Below are 24,142 nucleotides of genomic sequence, written 5' to 3'. Positions count from 1 at the left end.
AAGATCAGAAAATTCATTTTGACACTTTTCTTAGCGATAAGAGATGTTAATCACCAAAAAAGAAGAAAGAAAGAAAGAAAGAAATGGTAACGTTTGTTGAATTTGTGCACGGTATCACAACCATGTTAAACTAATTAGTCACTTCATCTTCCAATTAGAAATCCGTACATGTAGTGTTAAACATGTGTTGGTGATAATTAATTTGACTCAGGCGTGTGTTCGCATGCAAGAATAAGAACAAAGGTAACTTTATAAGTTAAAAGAGAGGAATTTCTTGTCTATATCTTTATTTTTTAAAATAAAAAGTAAAAAGAAAACGATTGAGCATAGTGACAATAGTTAATTTTGAAATGTGAATGTTAAAAATATGTAAAGTGTGTGGCTGACCCCAATCACGAAAGTTTTGTAAGAAAATTGGAGCTAGCTAAGATTCATGAAAAAAAAATGATATATATATATATATATATAAGTAATTTAGAAATAAAAAATATGTATACAAAAAAGATAAATTATCTTTATTAATAATTTTTTGCATATTTGATTCAAGTTTATTTCTTTTAATAATATGATGAATAATGTTAAATTATTATGTATGATAAGATTATTAATTTTTATAATAATTATTTTAAAAAATATATTTTAGGGAGATTTCTAATTGGTGTATGGAAATTAATCCAAATTTTGTGTACCTCTAAAAAAAACCTAGATTCAATGCTTGTTCTTGAGTCAAATAAACAAGAGCCAACCATAATATACTCACCATCATGGTCATAAATATGGTAGAAAGAAAAAATAATAATAAAAAAGCAGAACCTTATTCTGCAGGGCTCTTTGATGTTGCGTTGCATGTACTACCTCAGCATAATTTCTACTGTATGTTTCAAGCATAGAACAAATAAAGTAGAAAAAAGAAGTTATAAATTAATTAGAGACCGAGGAAGCATGATTTTCTTGAATGGTTATAATGATTTCTGAGGATAAATTTGACCACAACAACCACAACCACTCGCATATGGTTCTCTATTAATAATACTTCTTTGTTCTTTTTTCCTCAAAGAAATGGATTGCATGAAGACAAGTTAGTCACGTAAGTATTGGTCCAGTTATTTTGATAAGATATGAAGGTCGAATCCAACAACAATGACAATTGAAAAATGAAATTCTCCACTTTCTTTGGGACCTTCTTCCAAAATCACAAACCATGAATCGAGGACTCAGATTTTTTTTCATGGCCACGTCTCCAGGTTTTGTCTAAGAAATATAAAATAAATAAAAAAATCCTTAGTAAACGTTTAATTGAAAAATATCAACTTTTTAAAACTTCATTAAAATAGGATTTATTATATATTTTGATGAAGAATTTAATTAGAATATGTGTAGATAACTTTTATTCTATTAATTGTGAACTTTATGTATGGGAAGACAATTACCTTTTGTGATAGTTGTTTTAAAAATTATAAATTCTATTAATAATGTAAAAATTATAATAAATTAAATTATTTTGTGAAATTTTTAGGGATGTTTTATTATTATTATTTGTTATTATATTATTTATATGAAATATTTATCAATTTGATTGATGATTAATTTTCATTAAAAATTTGAATGATGTTCCATTCTTAACCATGTTTACTCTATTCTTAAGGTTCTAACCTAAATCGTACTTAAGGGAAATCAAGGTGATTTTTTTATCATTATTAATTATCATATGCTGCGATAAATAAATTAAGGTAGAAAGTACTATCGGAATCACATTGGCTTATCTTGGTAGGGATGTTGTCACAAACTCACCAGAAGTCGTAAACTAACCGACATCATAGCTTTTGTGGTGGTGATGATGATTTAAAAGAAAATAATAACGTTACGCACCTTTTTTACACACGTTATTTTATTTTACAACTTAAAAAAAAAAACTGTTATTATCTTATCACAAATTCACAACTAGCTATATCTTTTTTTTTTTAACATATGTCTCATCAAAATATGTGATGAAGTATGGCTCCTAATAAATATGTACCTAACGCTTTAAAGAGAAATAATATGAATTTAGCACTTGATCCAACTCTTCCACAATAACAATGGGAATGGAAGAAAAATACCATTATCAAAGTTGAATTCTTTATCCAAAAAATACAACAAAAATAAAAAATTACACAAATAATACATGTTCAAAATTATTCATCTCAATTTTTATTTCTTTTCCTTTCTTTTCACTTTTATTTTCCTTCCTAAACTAAATATATACCTAATTAAAAGAAAGCTGCGAAAAGCAAATGCATAAAAAAAAACCGTTGTAAGAAGTTGGAAGCATCCATGTTTCAGAATTAAATGAAAATGTCTTTCTTAACCCAAGTTAAAAGCAAATAAGCACTTAAAGCCAAATGATTTGTAGGACAAACTTAAAAAATACCTAGATTATTTCTCATATCGAATCACGAAAATCGAATTTATATTCTTTTAAAATAAGAATTTATTTCTCACCAACTGGATCTTGTATGATAAAAATTTCAAAATTCTATATTCTATCATTTTTTTTTCTAGAAATATGTAAAATGGGTATCTGAGTGATCGATATAAAGACGCGTCATGCCGGCAGCTATGGATCATTGGCTATGGCGACACTCAGTACTGTACTAATGTTTTAACTTTTCAATGAAAACTAAATAATAAGTTGGCGATCACTTTATCTATTTAATTTAATTATGGGAGCAACCTCGTTTCACTGCATTGCATATTCGAAACCCACTATTTGTGTCGACAGAAACCGTGGACTAAGGGGAATGATGACCACTATCAGATCACTAGGTTGATTTTAACCATGTTATTTTTGTTCCCCTCTGCGGCATCTCTTTTGCACTCAAGGTAATTCTGTATTCTTTGTTCACATCAAGGAACTTAATTGATTGAGCCAGTAGAAGAAAGAACCAATGTTGCACTTAATTGATTCATTTCTCCATATTGGCTGGCTACTTAATTATTATTGTTCATTGCTATTTTCACTATGAATGATTTAAATTTGAAACAAAAATAATGGCAATTGTGCCTTCTGAGCAACCAAACCACTTGTTAAAATCTTAGCACTAATGTTATGAACAAGATACGATAAAGGGTGGGTGGGGCATTTCCATTTTCATTTCCGGTTCATAATGTCAAAAGAGTACTCATTGCATACAACCATACCCTCCCCTGACAGACGTCCCCATTGCTAATTAGTGCATCATTCTTTTTTACTTCAATATTGAAATTTTGCTGAATATATATATTAGGGGTGTTTAAGCAGAAAGAAAGAAAAAGATAATTAGATATGTGACACCAACCACCAACTTTACATACAGTTGGAAAGGCCAAAAAGTCACATACAGTTGCTTGCTGCCCTATTTTCCTGAAAACCAAATTGGACCCCATTACTTTTCCAGATAAGAACTATTGGTTAAACTTGAACTGATGATTGGCACACTTAATGATAAAAACTAATTTAATTATATTGTCAAATAAACAACTGTTTATTCATGTATAGGATTCATTTTGTTTAAATTTATTTGTTAAGAAAATTGTTTTAATAAAATAAGTAATTTTCTGTTGTTTTTTTTTTTTTTGATGCGTTTATCTAAACTATTTCTGTTTAAAAAAAATAGTTGCTTGTTTTTTTTAAGAAGTAAATTCTATTTTTTTTAAATTTTTTTAAAAAATCTCTTATTTTAAAATTACATTCTTTTAAATTTGAGAAAATTGATCCTTAATTTTCTATAAAAAATGGTATAATTAACTATTACTTCTTCCATTTCATTATAATTGTCGTAATAATACATAAAGCAACAAAAATTAATAAATGGTTAAAAAAATAGTCATTTTTACAAAATTAACATAAACATCATTAATTCATTTTTATTTTTTGTTGCCCATATCATTAATATTTTAAGGAGTATAAGTGACAAAAAATAATTAATGTATTGAAAAATTAAAATATAATTATTTTGAAACAAATTTTTTCTTCATACACAATGATTATTATGGAACAAAAATTTTCATGTTACACGAAAATTATTTTGGATGAAAATTTTCAACTTAATTAGTTAGGGGACAGTTTCTTTAAATTATAAAAAATATTCTTTTAAAAATATTTTTTTAAGAAGCAAACAAGAAATTAGTTTGTTTAAACTATAAAAAAAACATTTTTTTAATAAATCACTTTTAAAAAAATAGAATTTGCTTCTTAGAGAAAATAATTTAGACAAACAAATAAAAAAAAAGTGTTTTCTTTATTAAAAAACATTTTAAAAAAATATAAGCTTAAACAAACAGGCTCAAAATTTACTTCTTAAAATAAGAAGAAAAAAGTTTAAACAAACACATTAAAAGGTATAAAACTGCTTTTATTTAAAAAAAAGCCGGCTGTAGCACTTTTTCTAATTCACTCTGGTTGTTATAGTTTTCAAAAATGATCTCTGCATTTCAATGCAAAGCCACATACATTTGATTACTTGGTCTATTTTGTTAAGTTGGATCCCTGTCACCTGGTCTCATTTTGTTTAGTTGGGTCCAAGTCACTTGGTCACATTGATCACTTTCTGTGGAACATGTGTGTTAGGGATTTCCACAAGGCTTTCAACAGTAACAACCATGGTCGCAGATTCATAAAATCTGAAAATGATTTATCGATGTTGTCCCCAAAAAGAAAAGAAAAAATCTAAGACTTTCGGAAGAACTGCAAATTCAAATCATAATCCTTCAACATACCCACATCAAGATTATGTTAGCTGCAACTATAAACAACAATCAGGGTGGCAAGTTATTAATAATTAATAATCTTATGATTTTGTTATCATCTACCCTCAAGACTAATGTCAATAAAACCGACAATATTGTCATCAGTAAAACATTTTGCAATAACCCTCATTCATGATGAAATATGCAACTGCCAAAGAAAATCCTTTGTAATTTGTCAAATGTTGCTGTTCAATTGGTTCGTAGCACGCATTACAACAGTAGCTCAAGACATTGTCCAGGATATCATGAATTTTAACACTTCGTCTACGCATAGTTTGACATCATTGAACTCAACTGAACGACAATCTCTTTTTGCCATCTGGAAATAACATGAAACCTGAACCAAACACTATAATTTAATCTTTCACAAATCAGCAACTAACATGGCAATCTCTACAAGTGAACGACCGATTCAAAATAAAACACCAATTCATCTCACAGGTTTTACAAAAGTGAAAAACATTTTTAAATCGATCTTAATGCTTAATCTAATAGTATGCTTGGATAACATGCAAGAAACAATTCTACCCCACAAAATCACGGTGATACCATGAAAAAATAAATACAAATATTTGTTGTTTTACCTTCACTGTGAAAAATGATTATTTCTCACCATGAAACTAATCCAAACATACTATAAATCTTCCAGACGAGATTTAGTTCTCCAAATTTATTATAAGGACAATTATAATAATTTATAAAGGGGTGAAATAGGGGAGGTAGCCGGAGGTCGTTGCAATGCACCACCCATTGCAAGGGAGAGATTAATAATCAGCAAATAAAGAGAATAATGTTACACTACAAGTCTATAGCGGTCTTATATTGGCCATTGCTAAATCCCAGTTTTCCCCTACTGTAAAGAAAATATTTATTGTTGATAAGAACGTAAAACAAAGGGCATTAATGGGGCAGGGGGTTGGAGGCATTGGTTGCGGCCTGCCGGTGTACCGGCTTAATCAGCATGGATAGGCAACCATGTTGGCTTTAATTGCGTTTATGTCAAGATTAAAAATTCACTAACATTTCTATCTAATCAAAATTTTCTTTATGATCCTTGAACTGGCCAACAGAGAAGGCAAATCTTCATTGCACTCCACTGTTGTTAATTGTGTTTGGTGGGAATGCAAATATATCAGCCAGGCAGTCCATGATCAGAAAGATATCATGATGCTATGCGGTGCCAAATTGCATCAAGGAACAGTTTTTTTTTTCAGGAACTTTGACTTGCACAAAACTTTTGTCTATCATGTTCACAACTCTGCCTTGGATTCCAAGTCCTCTTTCAATGCACCTTCGCTAGTCAAATCCTTTGATTGGTTAGGGGATTGCAAAGGTTCTAGATCATCACCTAAGATCCGTGCAGTGAATTTACTTGCCTCCAAATCAAGGTCTGGCCACTCTGATACTATTCGTCTTGCACCCTAAAGATCAAAGTGGAGGCAAGTTAAAAATATGTGTGAAGTGAAGGAGCTGCAAACATGTCAGCGATAATATGATGAGTTTACAAGAACAAAGAGACTTTTCACCTGAAGTTTGGGTTCTTTTGTCATGGGATTGTTGCACAGATCAATTGTTTTCGCCTTTGATTTTGTAGCATTACCACACCATGACTCACACCAAAGCCATTCTTGTGGCAGAGAGAAAATGGGAACAATATGCTGAGCATAATTAGGAAGATCCTGAACCATTGAATGCAAATTTCAGCTAAGGTCCGTCAAAAAACAAAAAAAAAAAAAAATGATATACACCAAGGGCAACAGGTGCTACATTAGAAGTAAATGAGTATGTGGTCGTCTCTATAAAATAACATGAAACCACATACAAGAAACCCATAACTTAATCAGTCAAAAAGGGCCAAAAAAATAATTTACACGAAAAGACCTATAGAAGCTATAATTTTGGTTTTCTTAAAATACACAAAAGGTATAGCATGCTAACATTTCTATAAAAAAAACAAATGTATGTTAGTTAAGCCTGCCTAAGAAATACAACACACTATAGAATAATCAAATTCACAAGGTCTACAAAAAAATTAACCAAACAGTCATTACCAAATATATAAACAAGGAGACCTGATGGTAAAAATGCCCAAAGTTTTCTTTACATGTTATTTTCTTTAATTGGGAGGGCTCCATATTTTTTTAAGAAAATCGCTACAGGGTTATACTATATGAATGAGAAGAATTTGGTTATATAACTAATGATAAGGCATCAGCATCTTTATTAAAAGTTAAACAGCTACTTTTGGACCCTCATTTAACAGCTAACGGTTTTACGATAGGTTTCTTTTCCAGCATGGTACTAGAGCTGCAGTGACTTTGGTTTAAAGATTGAACCTCACTGCCTTCAATCTTATAAAGTTTCAGTCAAAACTGAAGTAATATTTTTCAATATAAAAAAGCAATCATTTACTGTGCACTGAGATCTCACGTGTTGCTGCATGTTGTAGTTACAGAAACCATTGAACCATACTTAACCTTGTAAGTTTAAGCAATTTTTTCACAACTAAAAAAATGAACAAGAACTACTGCACTCACTCAAACCTCTAACCTGATCCAAGTTGGCTAGACTATTTGGATCCTTGCTAAGGGTTTCATAGAAAACTCTGAGATTATCTCCGGATGCAGTCTCTCGGAACTTCTTCAGGTCAACAACATACAAAGCACTGCAAGCAGAAATGGAAACAATAATCAGAGAACTGAATTAACTCCAACTTACTTTTGGCAAAAGAATCAAGAAAGTACTCACTAACCTAATATGGTATGGTTTTCCCCGCAAATGATCCTTCCAGAAACCCTATACCACAAGAATAAGGTCAACAAAGAAGTTAGTATTCTATGCTGCATCTATGCCAAGAATTCATGTACAATGACCAGAAATACAAATGATATAAATAAATTGAAGTTCAGCAGAGGCCTTTACTTGTCTCCAAAACCGATAGCCGTCCATCTCCCTATTGTTGTCACAAAATGGAGTATATGCCAGAGGTTTTCCTTTTATGTCCATGTCATAGAGTTCTCCCATGTCAGTCCTGACAATCTGATCAGCATCTACAAAAATGACCTGCAAACACAAATTTTTAAGTAAAAATTTTCTTTTCATTACCAGCATCCTTGTCAATGCCATGTGTGGTGCATGTGACACCATGACATTAAGAGTGCAGAAGAGAACAAAATAAAAGCATGGGATTTGATGCAGAAGAAGAAAATCATGATACCTTCTCCAAGGAAAGGGGAAAGATGACATCAAGGAATAAAATTTTATATGCCCAAATTATTCGCTGCTTTTCTTTCTGCTTATGCAACCATGTAGGCCATTTGTAGGTGATTAGTTCGCATTCAAAACCATATTCTTGAGCCATGTGAGGAATCAGATCCTGTTTGTTAAGACAACAAGCAAAATAGTTCGAGGAAGTTGAGCAAACTCATTATATTCCACTTTAAAGTTCCAATATACAAATGAATAAACATTGAGGCATATACTGTGTGGATGTATAACCTTAAAAGGAGGAGACAGGTAGTTCTTTATGAACCAGAATTTAACTGGACGGTGTGTATTCTTTAGAACACTTAGAATCATAATCTTTAGAAAGCGTTCATATCTGGCAAAAATACATCAACCAAAACAAAGTGAAGATTGCATTTGTGATGATAGAAACTAAATAACTCTAACAACAACAATAGCCACTAGGTGATAAATAACTATCAACATACAAAAAAAAGTATAGAATTTAAGTATAATGTAATATGCATTTAGAAGTGTACTTTTGCCTACATATTTGCTATCAGGTAAATCCATGAACACCCAACTTGTGTTTCATAAAATTTAGATAGGTTTAACCTCCCAAAATCCTTACATTCAAAGCATCTGAATATAATCATCATCCTAACTCCCTCTTTCATGTCACCAAATAGCAGTGCCTACAGTGAGTTTTATCTATTAAAAATATCAACTTAAGGCTCTAATTTCCCACTGACCTCCCTATTCTTCCTGGCATAGACCCTCCTAATGGGCTAATGCAGCCTCTAAGGGTGCATTTAGGCAAATAGTTTAGGCATTTATTCAATAAGCTTTTATCACGAGAGTTTATGCCATAAATTTGAACATGAAACTTATTCGAATAAGATAAAAAGAGCTTAGGGGAGTTTTCATTATACATAAAATAAAATAAACTTCACATAAACTCTTCCAAATTCCACCTATGTAAAACAAATAGATGAGGAAGAAGTAATTTCATGAAGGAGCAGAAAACAGGCAAAGTTTTTGCCACACATTAAATAGATGTCATGATACTTTTTGCTCAGCAATTTTTATTTTTATTTTTTGCCATGCCACATACATGTGACAGTTCCATCAATATCCCTATGAGATTTTAGATCAATGAAAATATTTCTTAACTTTCAAAATTCAAACGACGAGAAAGAGATGAAGAGTTTAAAAGTCAAAATCAAAACTGAAAAGAGACCAAAAGATAAGCCATAATTAAAAGCACAGTATAATATCAAGTCAATATAAGGGAATCACTTACAAGTGTCCAGAAGCAATTGAAAAGATATTAATCGTTTTTCCATGGCGTCCACCCCTTCCTTTCTCCTATTATGAAAAAAGGTTCAGTCAACTAAAACCACAGCTATCTCAAGCAAAGAATTACATAATTCAATTTCAAAGCATTGAAGCAGAAATACAACACAAATCAGATTAAACATTTTATAACACAATACCAGGTTCGATTATATGATGTGTTCTTGAGAATTTCGGAATCATATTTTCAAGGAAATCTAATAAGAGTAAATGAATCCATGCAAAAGGAACAGGATGAAGAAACAACGAAGAAAAACTCACTGGTGAATTGGTTTCAGCATTTTTAGGTTGTTCATTACTACTAATGAAACCAGAAGCCCATTTCAGTAAGTTAGAATTCCAGCTACTTTCCTACAAAAAATCAAAGAAATCTGTGAGGATTTGCACTTGTTTTGCATTTAAAGGATAATTTTTGCTTTCTTTTACTTTGACACAAATAATTTTCAAAAAACAACTTTCAAATCCAAGCACTCACTTTCTTCTTATCTTGTGGAGCATCATCATCAGAAATCAGCAATTTCTCATGTTCCTTTCCCTTTCTTTTCACTACATCCATATGAACTACTTTACCCCGTAAATCATTAATAATAATGAATTTTGATGATTGTTTAATCTGAATCCCATCAACGCCTTCCTTTAAAATATAGAGCTCAGAACTTCTACCAGGAGCAAGCTGCAAGAACCAAACCCCGGGAGAGACTTTCATTTGCCAATATCCAAGATTAGCCATCACAATGGTATCAACTAAATGGGGTGTAGTTTTGGTTCCAAGAATCAACTGAAGACCTCGAGGAGGATCATGATCTTTCTCAGAGCAATGACCTAATACATGAACAATTGAAAAGAACAACAATGGATTCTTAGAATGTATTATTTAACAATTAATGCTTTATGATGGTATCAAAAGGAATCACCAGCCTATTTATTTAAATAAAAATGCAATTTTACCTGTTAGGACAAGAGCTTCAAGTTCAAAAATTGCTTGCAATGTTCTTGTATCACCAAGGTTCTCAAGCAGAATGTTATCCAGGTCATGACTGCAACATGAGAAATCATAATAAATACTACAAAGAAATTTATAGTTCACAAAAGTAGCCATTGCACATACACATGCATAGAGAATACATTAAATTGATTGAACAAACCTACTCTGGAGGAAAGGCAAATTTACATCCACTTTCCTTCTTTGTTTCAGAAAGAACAAGATGAATGCTTTCTATTGACACAGAAATATGCAGCATTCATTTATACTTGAACTCACCAATTTAACTTGATTCAATGCTTTTGTTTTAAAGTCTGCACCTTATACTAGTTATGAAACCAACTCAAGTTTAGAATCTTTAGATGCAGAGCCCGTCTCTATTCTTCTTTGCAGTTTACATATCACATGCTTCTTTATTATCAAAGATAGGGGTGTTTTGAGGTAAAATATAATAGCATGTCTAGATTCTAGAATAGTTTAACATTGTAGTAATTAAAGAAGAGTGGGGTCAATGTGATTTACTTCAACACCTGTCCTTAAACCTTTTGTACTTCCACACAAGTAGACAGAAAAAAAGATGAATCAAGCAATCAGTAAATTAGCATACAGTCTTGTAGATATAGAATTATTCGTAAACCACCACCAAATAGATCAATCTTTTAGGGTACCAGTTTGAACCAACTAAAATCTTTAGCTGTTAAGTGGAGGCTTGTGAATGGTTTTATAGCCAACAAAATGTTAAGGATAATACATACACAGCAATAACAGGCTCAACAAGCCAAGGTTCGGGAACATCAAGATTCATGGTGAGAGTCTTAGACAATGGCATGTTAGCGAAAAATGCCTTTGGGCCGTTGATTGAAGAGTCAGCACTGCTAAAATCATCCTGCAAAATAATAAAAAAACTAAAGTACCCAAACCTCAAATCTTATCTGAAATTATCTCCAGGCTAAAAGTGTAATATATACCATTGATGGTACTACATATCTGTAGTAGTTCTTCAGAGGAAGATCAGCAAGGGAACTCTGCCATGAAATGAAAAACGGCATTGAAAATTGGCACAATACGTAGGCAGTAAACTAAAAGAAAATATAGCTAATAGTTGTAGCAAAAATGCCACATTTTTAGGTAATAAATCTCAGAGTCAAAGAATCTATAAAAGCCAAATGTAAAGCAATAAGAAGAGGTTTACAATACACGAGAACAGTATGATATATATTGATATATATATATATATATGAGACAAACAAGGTTTCCATTACAACAACTGTGAATGAGAGGGTAAGATGTATGCAGTCTTATCCCCATGATTGGAAATCAAGAAAAAATATTACTCATTTTAAATTATATTTTCCAAATTCCATATAATAAAATAGGGTGTTAAAGTTACAAGCTAATAAATTACCAATGTAGTAGAATGAATGAGCTATTTCTGCAAGCTTATATAGACAGAAGTGCAAAAGGAGTAAGCAAAATAAAAAATACCAGTTCAGATAGAAGTAGCAATGCAAAGGCCAACTGAAAAAGGGCACAAACATACAGCGTAATAATAGATGGCTTTGGACCTTAGTAGAGCCAGATTTAAGGGGAGTTCACAGCTTACTCACAAGACCAACAATACTTTGGCTTTTGTTTTCTCAAATTCCAGGTGAAAGAGACAACAGTTACAATTCTCTTTTTATCTTATTTTTATTCAAAACACACAAGACTATTAAAGAAGGAATAGCTGCATAACAGAAAACTGGAATGTTTAAAAAATAAAAGTGTAAATAGAAATATAGACATCAACCAACCAATGGATTCAGAACAATCCTCATGCTGGGTTGAATGTATTTCCACAAAACTCGAAGAATTCCAGACAACTTCTGACTGGTTGGACTTAAAGGATCGAGACAAGCATCAATGTGAATGCTAGAATTTTCATTATGTAGAATAATAGCACTGCAAAAAACAATGGTATTAATTTTTAATATATATATATATATATATATGTATAATTATACAGTTAAAACTTAATTCAGCAATCTATACATGAATAAACCTTAAGAAAATAAATTCAAGCACAATTCATGCCTTTACTCTTCTACTTTTCATTCTATTTTAAATTGAGTATACAGTAACTAACCAATATTACCTATGTTGATCATTCAACATCTCAAAACGAGCACTTTCAGAACTTCGCTCTCTCGTAGCCATTGAAGATGATACAGTCATGACAATATCACTAATGAATTTGCTACAAAAAAAGCATAAGGGAAGATTAAAGAACTGTCAAATTTTCTGAAAACATAAAGATTGGACAACTATAAATTAACATTTGCAAATTCTATCCATCAATGGCTGAAAAAGAAAAACACATAATAAATGCTTCAAGCATTTTATATGGATTTCTTAAAACAATTAAACAAACTCTTAGCATGAACAAGTTTTAACGTCAAGCATAACATCTAACTAAGGACTGCAAAAAACAGAGACTAAAAGACCACAGACTACGAACAGCCAATCAAAGTGTTGTTAAACTTGCACTCGTTCTAAACTATCATTTCTCTCTTAATGCTAGGAATCACATTATGTTTGTCTTTAACTTGTATGTAAAATATTGCCCAGAAGACCACATAAGTGGAATATGCTCATGCAGCCCCCAGAAAGCATAGAGAAAATAACTGGTGTAATCCACATAGTCATATATGCTTAGACCCTGTTTAGATAAACTTTTCAATAAGAACTTCTAAGAGAAAAAAATAAGAAGGGAAATGACTTGAGCTTCTCCCATAAGCTAAAATTAGCTTATGTACAAGTTAAAATCAGATTTTGGATAAGTTTTTTTTTTTTTTATCAGCAGATTTTGGATAAGTTAAATGAGAGAGCTTCTACAAATTAGCTTTTGCAAAAGCTAATTTGAGCTAATGGGAGAAGCTTAATTCATTTTTTTTCTTATTTATTTCTCCCATAATGATATACATTTATACGAGAAGAAAATAAGAAGGTAAAATGAATAGAGTGTCTCCCTAAGCTAAAATCAACTTATGCACTTCTCATACCAAGCAAAATTGAAAATTTGTAATGAGAAGATGATAGATGTAACACAAAGCAATAACCACAGAATACCAATCAAAAACACTTAGAGCAAAGATCAAGAAACCTTGTCAGCATGTCAGGGTCAACATCCTGCCATTTTACTTCTTCAATAATTTCCAAAATGTGCTTTGTCCTCTGCTTAAACTCTATTGATTCAAGAAGAAGCAGATCAGGGCTCAAAAATGTGCTTTCATCAATAGGATAGGTTACCTATAAAACATAAATGCTAAGGTTAATCCAGGAGGACAGACAGATCCTATCATTGATGAAAAGCTAATCAAATTTGAATATCACACAATGACATAACAGAAACCAAGTTCACTATGAAATAATCAGAAACCAAGACAATCTTACCCTTCCATTAGTGAAGACAGCATTAGCACTAGATTCAGACCCAAGTACCCTATGAAAAAAGTTCTCAACCTGAAAGCAAAAAACATCATTAATACAAGCTTTCATGATTACCGAAGAACAAAAGTCAGTGAAAGGCTCTGAGATTGAGACTAGAACAGTGCATAACTCCACAAAATATATACATGAAGGGGAGAAACAAGCGGAGAAAGCAAGAGAAGCAAAGAACAAATTCTAAAAGGTACTACGATCAAATAAAAACAAGGTCAGATGTGAGGAGGAGCATTGATCGGTCAGATGTGCACCAAACTTTAATTGTTTAAATGGCTAAGTAACCAGAAGTACCTTGCTCAAATGCCTTCTCACTTCATCCGCAGAAAATTCTGGGAGGGCAGATCTATAGCCATCAGATGGTAACCCATTAGCCTCAGCAAGCTCACAGACCTTATCAATAAATGCTTGGATGCTGTCAGCTTCCACAGCTGATGAAAGCAAGTATTTCTGCTGATAGAGTGAGCACAACTGTTCCAAGAAGTCTAACACGTTCTTCTTATGGCTGTATAAAACCATGCATTCACACAATTGATATAAAACCATAGCATAGCTTCGAAAAGAAATTTGCAAAACTACAGAATTAAATACTAATAAATCAATCAATTAAAAGTCAACTAATTCCACAATTAAAAAAACAAACCTATATGAAGATGAAGTGATTTCAAAAACCTTCACAAAAAGGAGGCTAAATGAATCTGTACTCTGATTGGCACTAAACAGAAAACCTATGCGAGCTTCTTTGGACCCTTCTCTCTGTAGCATAATGAGAAAATAAAATAAAATGATGTGCAGATTCAGAAGTACTGAATAGGTAGGTCAACTCTTGATAGGCATTAGGAGAAAAAAAGCTAAAAGGAAGAATGTTAAACAGAATTGCAAATCAATATTAACCAGGTAATTTAAGCCTTGGCGAAGCAAATGCAAGCCACTCCCTGAAGTGATGTCAACAGCAAGAAGATGTGTCACAGGCTTCAAATCATCCATTGCTGGGTTGCATAAAAACAATCCACATGTTAAGACCAAAAAAAAACCAGAATGTAAGAATGAACCTACTGATTTCTAACATGTTCAACGACTTACTTCCAGGAGAATGCAAGTAGTCAATATCATTCAGTATAGATGCCTCTCCAAAAATAAACTTAGACAGAGATATGAACCTTGGTTTATTATCAGAAATAATCTACACCAAATAGAAGTTGGTTAGTGCAATGTCATTATACAAGTTTCCAAGTTGCAAATGATTAAAATACCATACCCGAGGATTATAACGTTGAATGCCAGCTTCTGACAGGAACTTATCTAATACATCAGTGTGAGATTTTATTTGTCCAAAATATACTTGTTCCTGTATTCTTTGAGTCTCATCATTCAAGGCATTTAGTAAAGCCTCCTGGTAAAATCAATTGTAAATATACAAGTGGCAGAAAAGCTTATTTTATTAACACTATCATGACAACACATTAATTATTTAACTATAGTTAATAATGAATACTGAATACTTGAAACTAAGGTTGAACACAAAGTAGACCTGAAGTTAAACAACACATGAAGCACACTACTAAAATAGATCTGGATCCTTCGTAGTGAAGGGTGCACATTATAGAGTAATGTGAAACTGGTTAACTGTTACAATATTAAGAAATAATATATTTTAAAAAAAAAACATTTCCAATCAAAGAAAGTATAAAATATTGCAAATGGAGGAATTCCCTGGTTACTAAAGGAAAAAAAATGGAACTGCACAAAGATTAAAAAATAGTTGCTTTAGAAATAAGATCAGGTAGAGGAAAACATTCAAAAAGTCATTACCTCAGTTGGATCAATAACAAGTCCGTTCATCAACAGAGAACAATGAATCTTAGACAAACCAAGCTTAAATACGAGCATGGAGCTTTCTTGTGACAACTCCTTCAACTCTGGCTCCTTTTGCAGCTTTAATAGTATCTCTTGAGGTGGGGATTTTACCTTTGGCCTAAAGAAGAATAGTGAGAATATTTAATCCATGTCTATAAATAATACAGATATAAACACAAAATGTTACCAAAAACAAGAGTAAAAGTGCCATATTAGAGAAATGTCAGAAGCACGCTAGTCAACAGAAAAGTCCAGCAAAACTCACAATATAGTTTCCACAAATGCCCCTTCAACATGGTGCAGTTCAAGATGAGCATCATCTATATGATCATCTGATTCAATGCGTAATTTGTTAACCTACAAGACATGTACAATAATGTCAAAATGTGTTGACAAAAAGCTTATCTATGATGCAGTCATGTCATATTATCCATATTACAAAAAGATTGTTAAACTGGAACCTTATAGACAAAATAGGTGCACATATTATATGAAAGCATTAGGATTACCTTTGTTTCTAAGTTAATGGGGAAAGGGTGAAACCACTTACGAGGCTGTGAAATATTTGGACACAAGGTCCATGACCTCTAGACTATAAATCCTTGAATTCTCTAGTGATTATATAGAAGAAAAAATAAATATACAGCCATAGACAAGGAAACAAAAAAAGCAGTGTGAATCACGAGGGTGGCAATTTGAAGTTTTGGATCAAATCAGAAACTTGACAGATTCAAAGTCTGAACACGAGGGTGGCAATTTGAAGTTTTGGATCAAATCAGAAACTTGACAGATTCAAAGTCTGAACTTAGACTGGTATTGCAAGATTGACAGAATAATATGCATGTTCAACAGCTGCTGCATATTGTAGTAGTATATAAGGTGACTAGCTTGGTTCTTATCAGACTGAAATAAGTCTGGCTATCGGAACCAGCTGCCTACCTAAACTCATCTTGTAACTTTAGTACCACTGGTACTCACATATATATATAATTACTTTTGCTGAGCGAAAAAAAAAAAAACTTCTTTCAGTTTTCTCCACACATATATACTTCTGGATTTCAGTCATCTTAATAGTGTATATAAATATTTTTAATGAAAATAAAAACAGTGGTAAAAAATGTCATAGAAACAGTGTACAGAAGATAACTAATACTGAAGAAAAAAATCCATACATTGCTCAAAAACTCAAAAGCCAATTGAATGCCGTGGTTTCCCTTGATATAACTGAAGAGACGTATAATCTGAAAAGTGGAACAGCAAAAACAGTGTATCATAAACTTGCCAGTAAAATTTCCTCAAAAATATGTTTGTGTATACTTCTGATTTCTGAACATAGGTGAATATTACCATATCGGATATATCCTCCTCAAATTTATCTCCATCCTCTTTGGCAGAATGATTCTCTAACCGCGTGATGGATTTTGAAGAATACAGCACAATCCCAAATCTCACAGGAAAATTATTCTCATACAATGATATGATCGTATCAATGGACTGCAAGGTTCCAAATATGAGGGATTTCACTGGGAAATACTTACAAAGTTACAAAGAACAATGTGAAATTGTTAAGCTTGAGGAAATAAACTTGCCTCAAGACCACAAATGGTTGCTGGGTCAAGAACAAAAACAGCATGGAAAAGATTTTTACGGATGTGACGTAGCTGACCAGGGAAGACCGGCATCAAGATCTAAAAAAAGAAAAGATTATGTTCCGATGAAAATTTACAGGAAGGATACTTTGAAAATAATAACGTTGTCTAGTTTTAAAATCAAGTAGTTAACCTCGTTTAAATTGCTCCTCCACCTTTTGTACTTGGCATCTTCTTCCAAGTTGTTAAGATAATGTACATGAGTAGTGCGAAAATCAACGCGAAACATACTGGACTCTGAAGGAGGTGAAGTTGACAGCAATTTTCGCACAGTGCTATGAGGTATCTGCAATTACTGGGATCACTATTACAATCTAAATACATGGCAAAACATCAATCAAGAGCAAAATATCTATGTCAATTTTTCACAACAGATACACACAAGTGAGTTTTAAAGAGAAATGGAAGGATACAAATCGGTAACCATTACTGTTCCAACAGCCAATTTGTTCCACCAAAGCAATATCATTAACTACTTCACTTTTTCCTCATTTTACAACATTTTTTTCCCAACTCTTATTAGGTGGCTATTACTGATTACATCAAATGACATGGTATTCCGATGAGACCCCGAGAACCAAGATCACTAAGGTATATGTGAGGAGGGGCAAGAGATGTGATGCACCAGACCATGCCCAAGAGAGAGAAAAATAAGGAAGTTACTCCACTTAGTAACAAACTACCTAGTTGGCACCAGAGGGGAGGGATGTGTGAGTCTGTTGTATGGGAGGTTATAAGCCTAGAAGGGGGATTAGTGAGACGGACTGGAATTATTTGGGGTTTGGGAGAGGCTAGGCTGCCTAGGCACTGTTGAATTTCCTAGAGACATTTAAATTTTCTTCATGTTCTCTTTTGTATACAGTCTCATACCCAGGGCCTGATATCAGTTAATATAATATAGTTCCATTCAGTTTTCATTATCTCTTCTCTGGTACCTGGCCTATCATATTTTTTTGTTATTATATCATTTATAATTATAACTATACAGACTCACTCGCATTCAAGTATTAGAATACAGCAGAAAAAAATTCACATGTCCATTAATATTAGGTCCATAAAGAAGTTAGCTAGAAATTAATCCAATGCTAAAAATAAACCAAAATTAAGATTAAATGGCATTCACCTTCAATTTTGAGAACTGATCAGCCAACAACAGATCCTGATGAACCAAGTCAATCAACCTAATCAAAGATAACAAGAATAGAATATCAGAAGTTTTAAATTTTTAATTTGACTTTAAGGCATCCAGTGTCTTATGCTGCTCATGCATTGTTTTTGAAACCAACATAATGTAACATTTTATTAGGCTCAAATTATTTAAAGAAATTAATCCTATGTTGAAATGTTTTCACTTTAGGAACTTATATTTTGAGTTTATGTATGATTTGGTCATTTATTTAGTTTGATCATGTTTATTACCAGTGTACTATCACATTTTATTATTATGGTTTCATACTTTACTTTATTTTGGAGTTGAAATATTGAATTATTGTTGTATTAAGAGTATTATGTTATATGTTATTACAGTTTTTAACATTATTTTTTTATAATTTATATTAGGTAAATTCTTATTCTTATGAATTTATAATTGAAATCTAAAGAAGCTACACAAGTTTGCGTAGACTCTCAAGTTTGCCAACCTTGGTAAGAATTCATGCTAAATATTAATCTAGATGCCCCAGCAATGCAAAATAATCACAATCCAATAGCCATAACCACAAGCTCACAACTTCCTTTGGAAAATCTGTGTGTCTATTAAACAATTGGGCCCACAAAACCGCAACCAAATAATGGCTACCAAATGTTTGCTTGCTTAGAACCCAAAAATAATTCTTTAAAATAATAATTAGCTGAAAAAAGCATATACAAGTGTAGGTAACCCAATAACTAGGTATCTAAAATGAGAAATTCCATCAGATAACTTAGCTACCTTAAATAGGGTCAAACAGAATAAACACAAAGTGAAGTATAAATGGACCTTGATCTAAATCTTCCAACCTTTATTGTTCATAACAAAAAACCATCAGGATGCAATAGCAATTTCTTCATATGAATATACAGTGGAGAAACAATAACCTCAGGCTATAACACAGATGCAAACATGAAATACCAAGGACAAAGAATATCTCGCCATTATAATATAAATGATAAATGATATCAGCAGGAGAAAAAAAATATTACAGGTAAAGGTCAATATCTTCCACATTGACTAAAGCACCATTGATAGCCATTAAAGACTTGCCAGGTGGGATCATCCGCTGGTTTGCCATTATTTCATCTTGAACAGAATCATCAAGCTGTTGCACAGCACGTCGCAGTTCCATTAGAACAACAAACAATTACTTGGGAGTAAACTGTCTTATGTTAGCATCCAATGAAAGTAACAAAGTTATTTACCTTCATGCGAGACAAAGAAGAAACTATGTTAGGGAAATTTTGATTGATATCATGCATTGACTGTAGAGGATCAGAGGCACGGACTATTCTCTGTACAGTTTGATGCCCTAGATCTGTTATATTAAAATATATATTACAGCACAGTTCATTAAACCCTACTAAACTGAATAAATTATCAATCAATTCCAATAATCACAAAAAGAAAATATTCCAATACAGCAATACCCTTTAATTCCCAAACATCAAGTGTATCTGATACAGTTGATGACAATAGATAATCCCTGAAAGTCATGATCTCAGATGCTAACTCGGGTTTACGCTCCTGCACATAAACACAAACAGTTAAATACATATGTACAAACAACAAAATTTTAAATATGAATGTCAATTTATTGATATCGAACAGATAGAGTAGAAAATGCCATCACTCAAAAAAAAAAGATAACATTATGCAAACCGAATAAGAAAGCATGAAAAATATATTATAATAATTGAGAGGAACCTGCAATTATGATGTCTTGAACTCAACATAGCATTCATAACATGAATGGTTAGAGCATATTAGCATGTATGAGCAAATTATCAATTCAAGATAAACAATTTCAAGTCTCAACTTCGAGGTGAATTGTGGCCACCATGGTTTCATAATCAAAATAAACTAGCAGAAGGCCTTTTTCCCAATTTATTCTCCAATCTCCAGTGTGATGCAGTTGTCATGTTTTCCTGTATATTCTGGTTATGTTTCTATTTTTTATCTTCTTTTATTAATTTCTCATTTTGGCTACAATGTAAACATCTAATATACTGGTGGTTTTCCTTTGACACTTTCAACAACAACAATTATGACAAAAGCCTTATCTCAATAGATGAGGTCCGTTATATGGATCACTTGACACCACTGACCAAATCCTCATAAATATTGTTCACCATGAGATCCCTCTTAACAACTTTCTCCAATGTCCTTCTTGGTCTCTCTTTCCCCCTTTTTATAGGGCTAAACCTTGCAATCTACTCTTTCTACTGGTACTTCCTCAATTGATGTCACACCAATATCTCCTTAAACAATTTTTTTGTCATTGAAAGTTGACACTTTTTAACAACCAATACAAATTGTCATTTATTCCTAATAAACAAAAGCATATAGAAGTTAAAGTCACTTCTCAGGCTAACGTTTGTCAAACTATGCATATATCAATCATAAAAAAGGCTAAAGTGTATGTTACTGTTACATGATAGAAATTTGGCACCCGAAGACACCTCTTTCTAATTTAATTTGATACAAATAGCAGAACTAGTGACAGTGCCTAAAAATATTAATTTTCCTCTTACACGTGTGTGATGAAAAACAAATATAGGTGAGAATTGAGATGTACAAACCAGAATTTTAGAGAATATGAATCCTCTGACTTCTTGGCTAAGATCTTCAGTGCGGGGATCCTCCAAAGTCACACCTGCAACCAACAACAGCATTAATAAATAATAAGGGAATTAAAAAAAACCCTTGAACATTTTATTTTGATGAATAATGCATTAAAAAGACCAATGAATTTGTTAGGAAATACTTCTTTCGATTATCTGTTTCCAAATCAATAATCAAAATTCATAGGACTATCAACTTGAAAGGTCAAAGCCAAAACAACAAGAGAATACATTGAGAATTAGGACTTGTTAACCTACAAAATGAACCAAAATTACATGAAAAGGAAAGTAAGGCAGGAGTAAGAGAAGTTTCATGAAGGGGATTAAGCAAAAAAATTATCAAGCTATAGAAAATGCAAACATTGAGATGATACACAGAAATTAAAGGAAAGAATAAATACTGTCTAGTTTCTATAATAATATAACACTACTAACATTATGAGCCAAGTTAAAAAAAATGAAAAGGAGAATAAAGCAATTACAATTCATCATGACCTACTTTCGAAAACAAAATTGCTTCTACATTCAAAATATAAAACCTTAAGGAGTAATCTGCACTCTACAGCATGCCAATTGTTCCAACCTTTTTTAATTGCACTGTCATCCATGGCCTTATATTCCATGTTCTTAAAAGCAAGTTCCACACCATAACCACCCAAGTTTACTGAGTCGCTTGCACCAACAGAGCCACAGTGGCCAAAATTTGTTTCACATCCAGCTGGCAACACCGGTCTCAATACGTAATTAACTTTTCCCTGAAAACATTTGGACAGCATGTCAATATTTGCAAGGCAACTGTATAGAATCATTAAAAGATTGTTTTGGGGATAATTCCAACAAAGTATGTCTTAATAAAAAAAAACATTTACCACAGAGGAATCATAAGCAATAACAGCTGTTATCGACGCCAATTTAAGACAGTTGGTAATTATAAATTTGTAACTGTCTTCTTCTCTTCATGTTGATGTTTTCTTTTGTCAGAAAATAAATAACAATAGGTGTGGCTATTTTCCCTTCGTTTTAAATTATTCCAATCGAAATTCTCCCATTTTGTATTTTCTAATCTTAAGGTTAAGTATATAGATACATTATGCATCCTTTTTTGTACAATAGTAAGCAACAAATTTGTAAATACACTACAACTTGCTTCTTATAATTAGGGCCGGAGGTAGTATAATATTTCCTAAACAGCATAAACAGAAAGCAAAGAAAGGACCTGTTTGGCAGCTTCAGCCAGTGCAGCATGAAAGTCTTTAAAGCAACCGGTCCCAAGTGCGCCATAAAGTATAGCAACTGGACCTCCAGCACTCGAATCAAAATGAACATGATCAAAATCAAACAGTTGCGGTCTCTGAGACGAATCACCCACCCTAACGACGTTGGAGCGCAATGCAGCATAGTGTTAATTAAGAATCAAGTTTGGAAAAAAAAAAGAAAGAAAGAAAGAAAAAAGCAGTAGCAAAGTACTGACGGAGTTTGAGTTTGAAGCCATGAGAGCAGTTGGGAGACATCGAAAAACAAGTTTTGGGAAGTGTGAACCCAACAACACTTCCCTCCGGGGCTTTTGAGGCTTATCCCAAGACGCAAGGGATCTAATTTGGTGATTTCAGCATGAGCACGAGCATCTTGGAGAGGGAAAGACGCAAGAGAATCGTGAGCTAGCTGGCGGTAAAGCACGAGAGCAGGGGAAGCTGATCTGAGAATAAGAGAGAACTCGAACAAGGACGCTAAGGGTTGTCTCAAAAGAGGACGAGCGTGATGTAGAATTTCGATGACGCAAGCTTTTGCGGAATGAGATTGATCGTCGGCAGCAGCATTGAGCCAAATGTCGATGAAGTCCCAGAAAAGGCGAGGGTCTTCTTTAGATAACAACTCACTGCGAATGAATGAAATGCTGTTGATAATGAAAAACAAATGAAATTGAAGGGAAGGAAGGAGGCGTACCCAGCTTCTAGAAGGAGAGGAGTACCGGACCACTTAGCGCCAAGGGAAGCTTGGACATTTTTGGGCCTCGGAGTCTCAGACGAAGCAATTCCAGTTCCAATTCCAAGGATGAGGAAAAGGATCAAAACTAAACATGCAGATCTATAACCCATTACATACACACGCACCCGCTCACTCAACTCAATCAGATCACCCATGTTCGCTTCGGAGAACAACGCTCTCACTCTCTCTCTCTCTGAGTCAATAACCCAAATCCCACTTTGTTATGTTTTTATCACTCTTCTGTTCTCCTCTGGTCTTTTCTTCACATTCACAAGGGTTTTCATTTTCATCTTTTTTTTTTCCCCACTAGACCATATTTCAATTCATAAATAAATGTTAATTATAATTCATAAAATATAATTAGCATTTAATAAATCAATATTAAGAACATTTAGTTGAGAGTGAAAGTACAAAATCTCGATCTTCAAATTGTAAATTACAATTATAGTTATAAGGTTTAAATTTTTTAATTCTAGTAAAATTTATTTGCTTTATTTTTTTCTTTCAAGTGGATGAGATAACGTTTGTTTCATTATTTGAAGTATTTTTTTATTATTTAAAATGTTTTAAGAATGATAAACTAAAACAAATATATTTTACGAGGATTAAAATAAAAAAAATGTTAAATTAGAGGGATAAAATATTTAACCATAATTATAATTATATAATATAAGAAAGGATTAAGTAGTCCACTTTTGTTTTTTATAATTTTTCAATTTTGGACTCCACGTTTTTTAAATTTAATAATTTTGATCCACCATAGATTTAGTGAAAGTCTCCTTGGTATTTAGCTTCCTAATAGGTATAATTTTATCTTATCCTGAAGCAAGAAAAGTGTTTAGACATAATATACGAATATAAAGAGGAAAACAAAAAGAAGAAAGGGAGACTAGAATAATAACTAAATTTTAGTGTAAGATAGTGGATATCCATAGCTTTTTGTTATAAGTTATGCCTAATACACAATTTACAAAAAAGAGTCTGACATATACTTGATTAAAACAATATACGACCCATTAACCAA

The 24,142-nt window shown here is 32.5% G+C and overlaps 1 protein-coding gene across 1 annotated transcript; it reads right to left on the bottom strand.

The window, feature by feature from the left end:
• Positions 1 to 5,495: 5,495 nt before the first annotated feature.
• Positions 5,496 to 23,377, bottom strand: LOC114422261 (UDP-glucose:glycoprotein glucosyltransferase-like). The gene is made up of 37 exons (XM_028388532.1): positions 23,077 to 23,377; positions 22,604 to 23,008; positions 22,349 to 22,502; positions 21,716 to 21,887; positions 21,091 to 21,164; positions 19,939 to 20,035; positions 19,714 to 19,826; positions 19,498 to 19,613; positions 18,440 to 18,497; positions 17,450 to 17,602; positions 17,257 to 17,355; positions 17,015 to 17,161; positions 16,840 to 16,908; positions 15,933 to 16,024; positions 15,623 to 15,785; positions 15,069 to 15,203; positions 14,894 to 14,993; positions 14,705 to 14,799; positions 14,454 to 14,566; positions 14,105 to 14,315; positions 13,763 to 13,831; positions 13,473 to 13,618; positions 12,465 to 12,566; positions 12,124 to 12,271; positions 11,299 to 11,355; positions 11,086 to 11,216; positions 10,297 to 10,385; positions 9,824 to 10,170; positions 9,610 to 9,699; positions 9,296 to 9,360; positions 8,266 to 8,368; positions 7,985 to 8,143; positions 7,690 to 7,830; positions 7,520 to 7,563; positions 7,318 to 7,432; positions 6,294 to 6,446; positions 5,496 to 6,188 (listed from the first exon to the last, which is right to left on the bottom strand). Exons 1-37 carry the CDS (start codon positions 23,271 to 23,273, stop codon positions 6,018 to 6,020), a joined length of 4,893 nt encoding a protein of 1,630 aa, XP_028244333.1. The 5' UTR covers positions 23,274 to 23,377; the 3' UTR covers positions 5,496 to 6,017.
• Positions 23,378 to 24,142: the final 765 nt, after the last annotated feature.

The sequence above is a fragment of the Glycine soja genome, chromosome 8, assembly GCF_004193775.1.
Source record: "Glycine soja cultivar W05 chromosome 8, ASM419377v2, whole genome shotgun sequence".
In the NCBI taxonomy this organism is placed as follows: domain Eukaryota; kingdom Viridiplantae; phylum Streptophyta; class Magnoliopsida; order Fabales; family Fabaceae; genus Glycine; species Glycine soja.
This window is presented reverse-complemented; position numbering and strand designations above follow the sequence as displayed.

Coding starts and splice junctions, on each gene's coding strand:
- LOC114422261 (XM_028388532.1), bottom strand. CDS start 23,273: ATGGGTGATCTGATTGAGTTGAGTGAGCGGGTGCGTGTGTATGTAATG. Junction 17,162..17,256: donor CAACCATTTGTGGTCTTGAG/GCAAGTTTATTT, acceptor GGAACCTTGCAG/TCCATTGATACGATCATATC. Junction 14,567..14,704: donor GCCAAGGCTTAAATTACCTG/GTTAATATTGAT, acceptor ATTATGCTACAG/AGAGAAGGGTCCAAAGAAGC.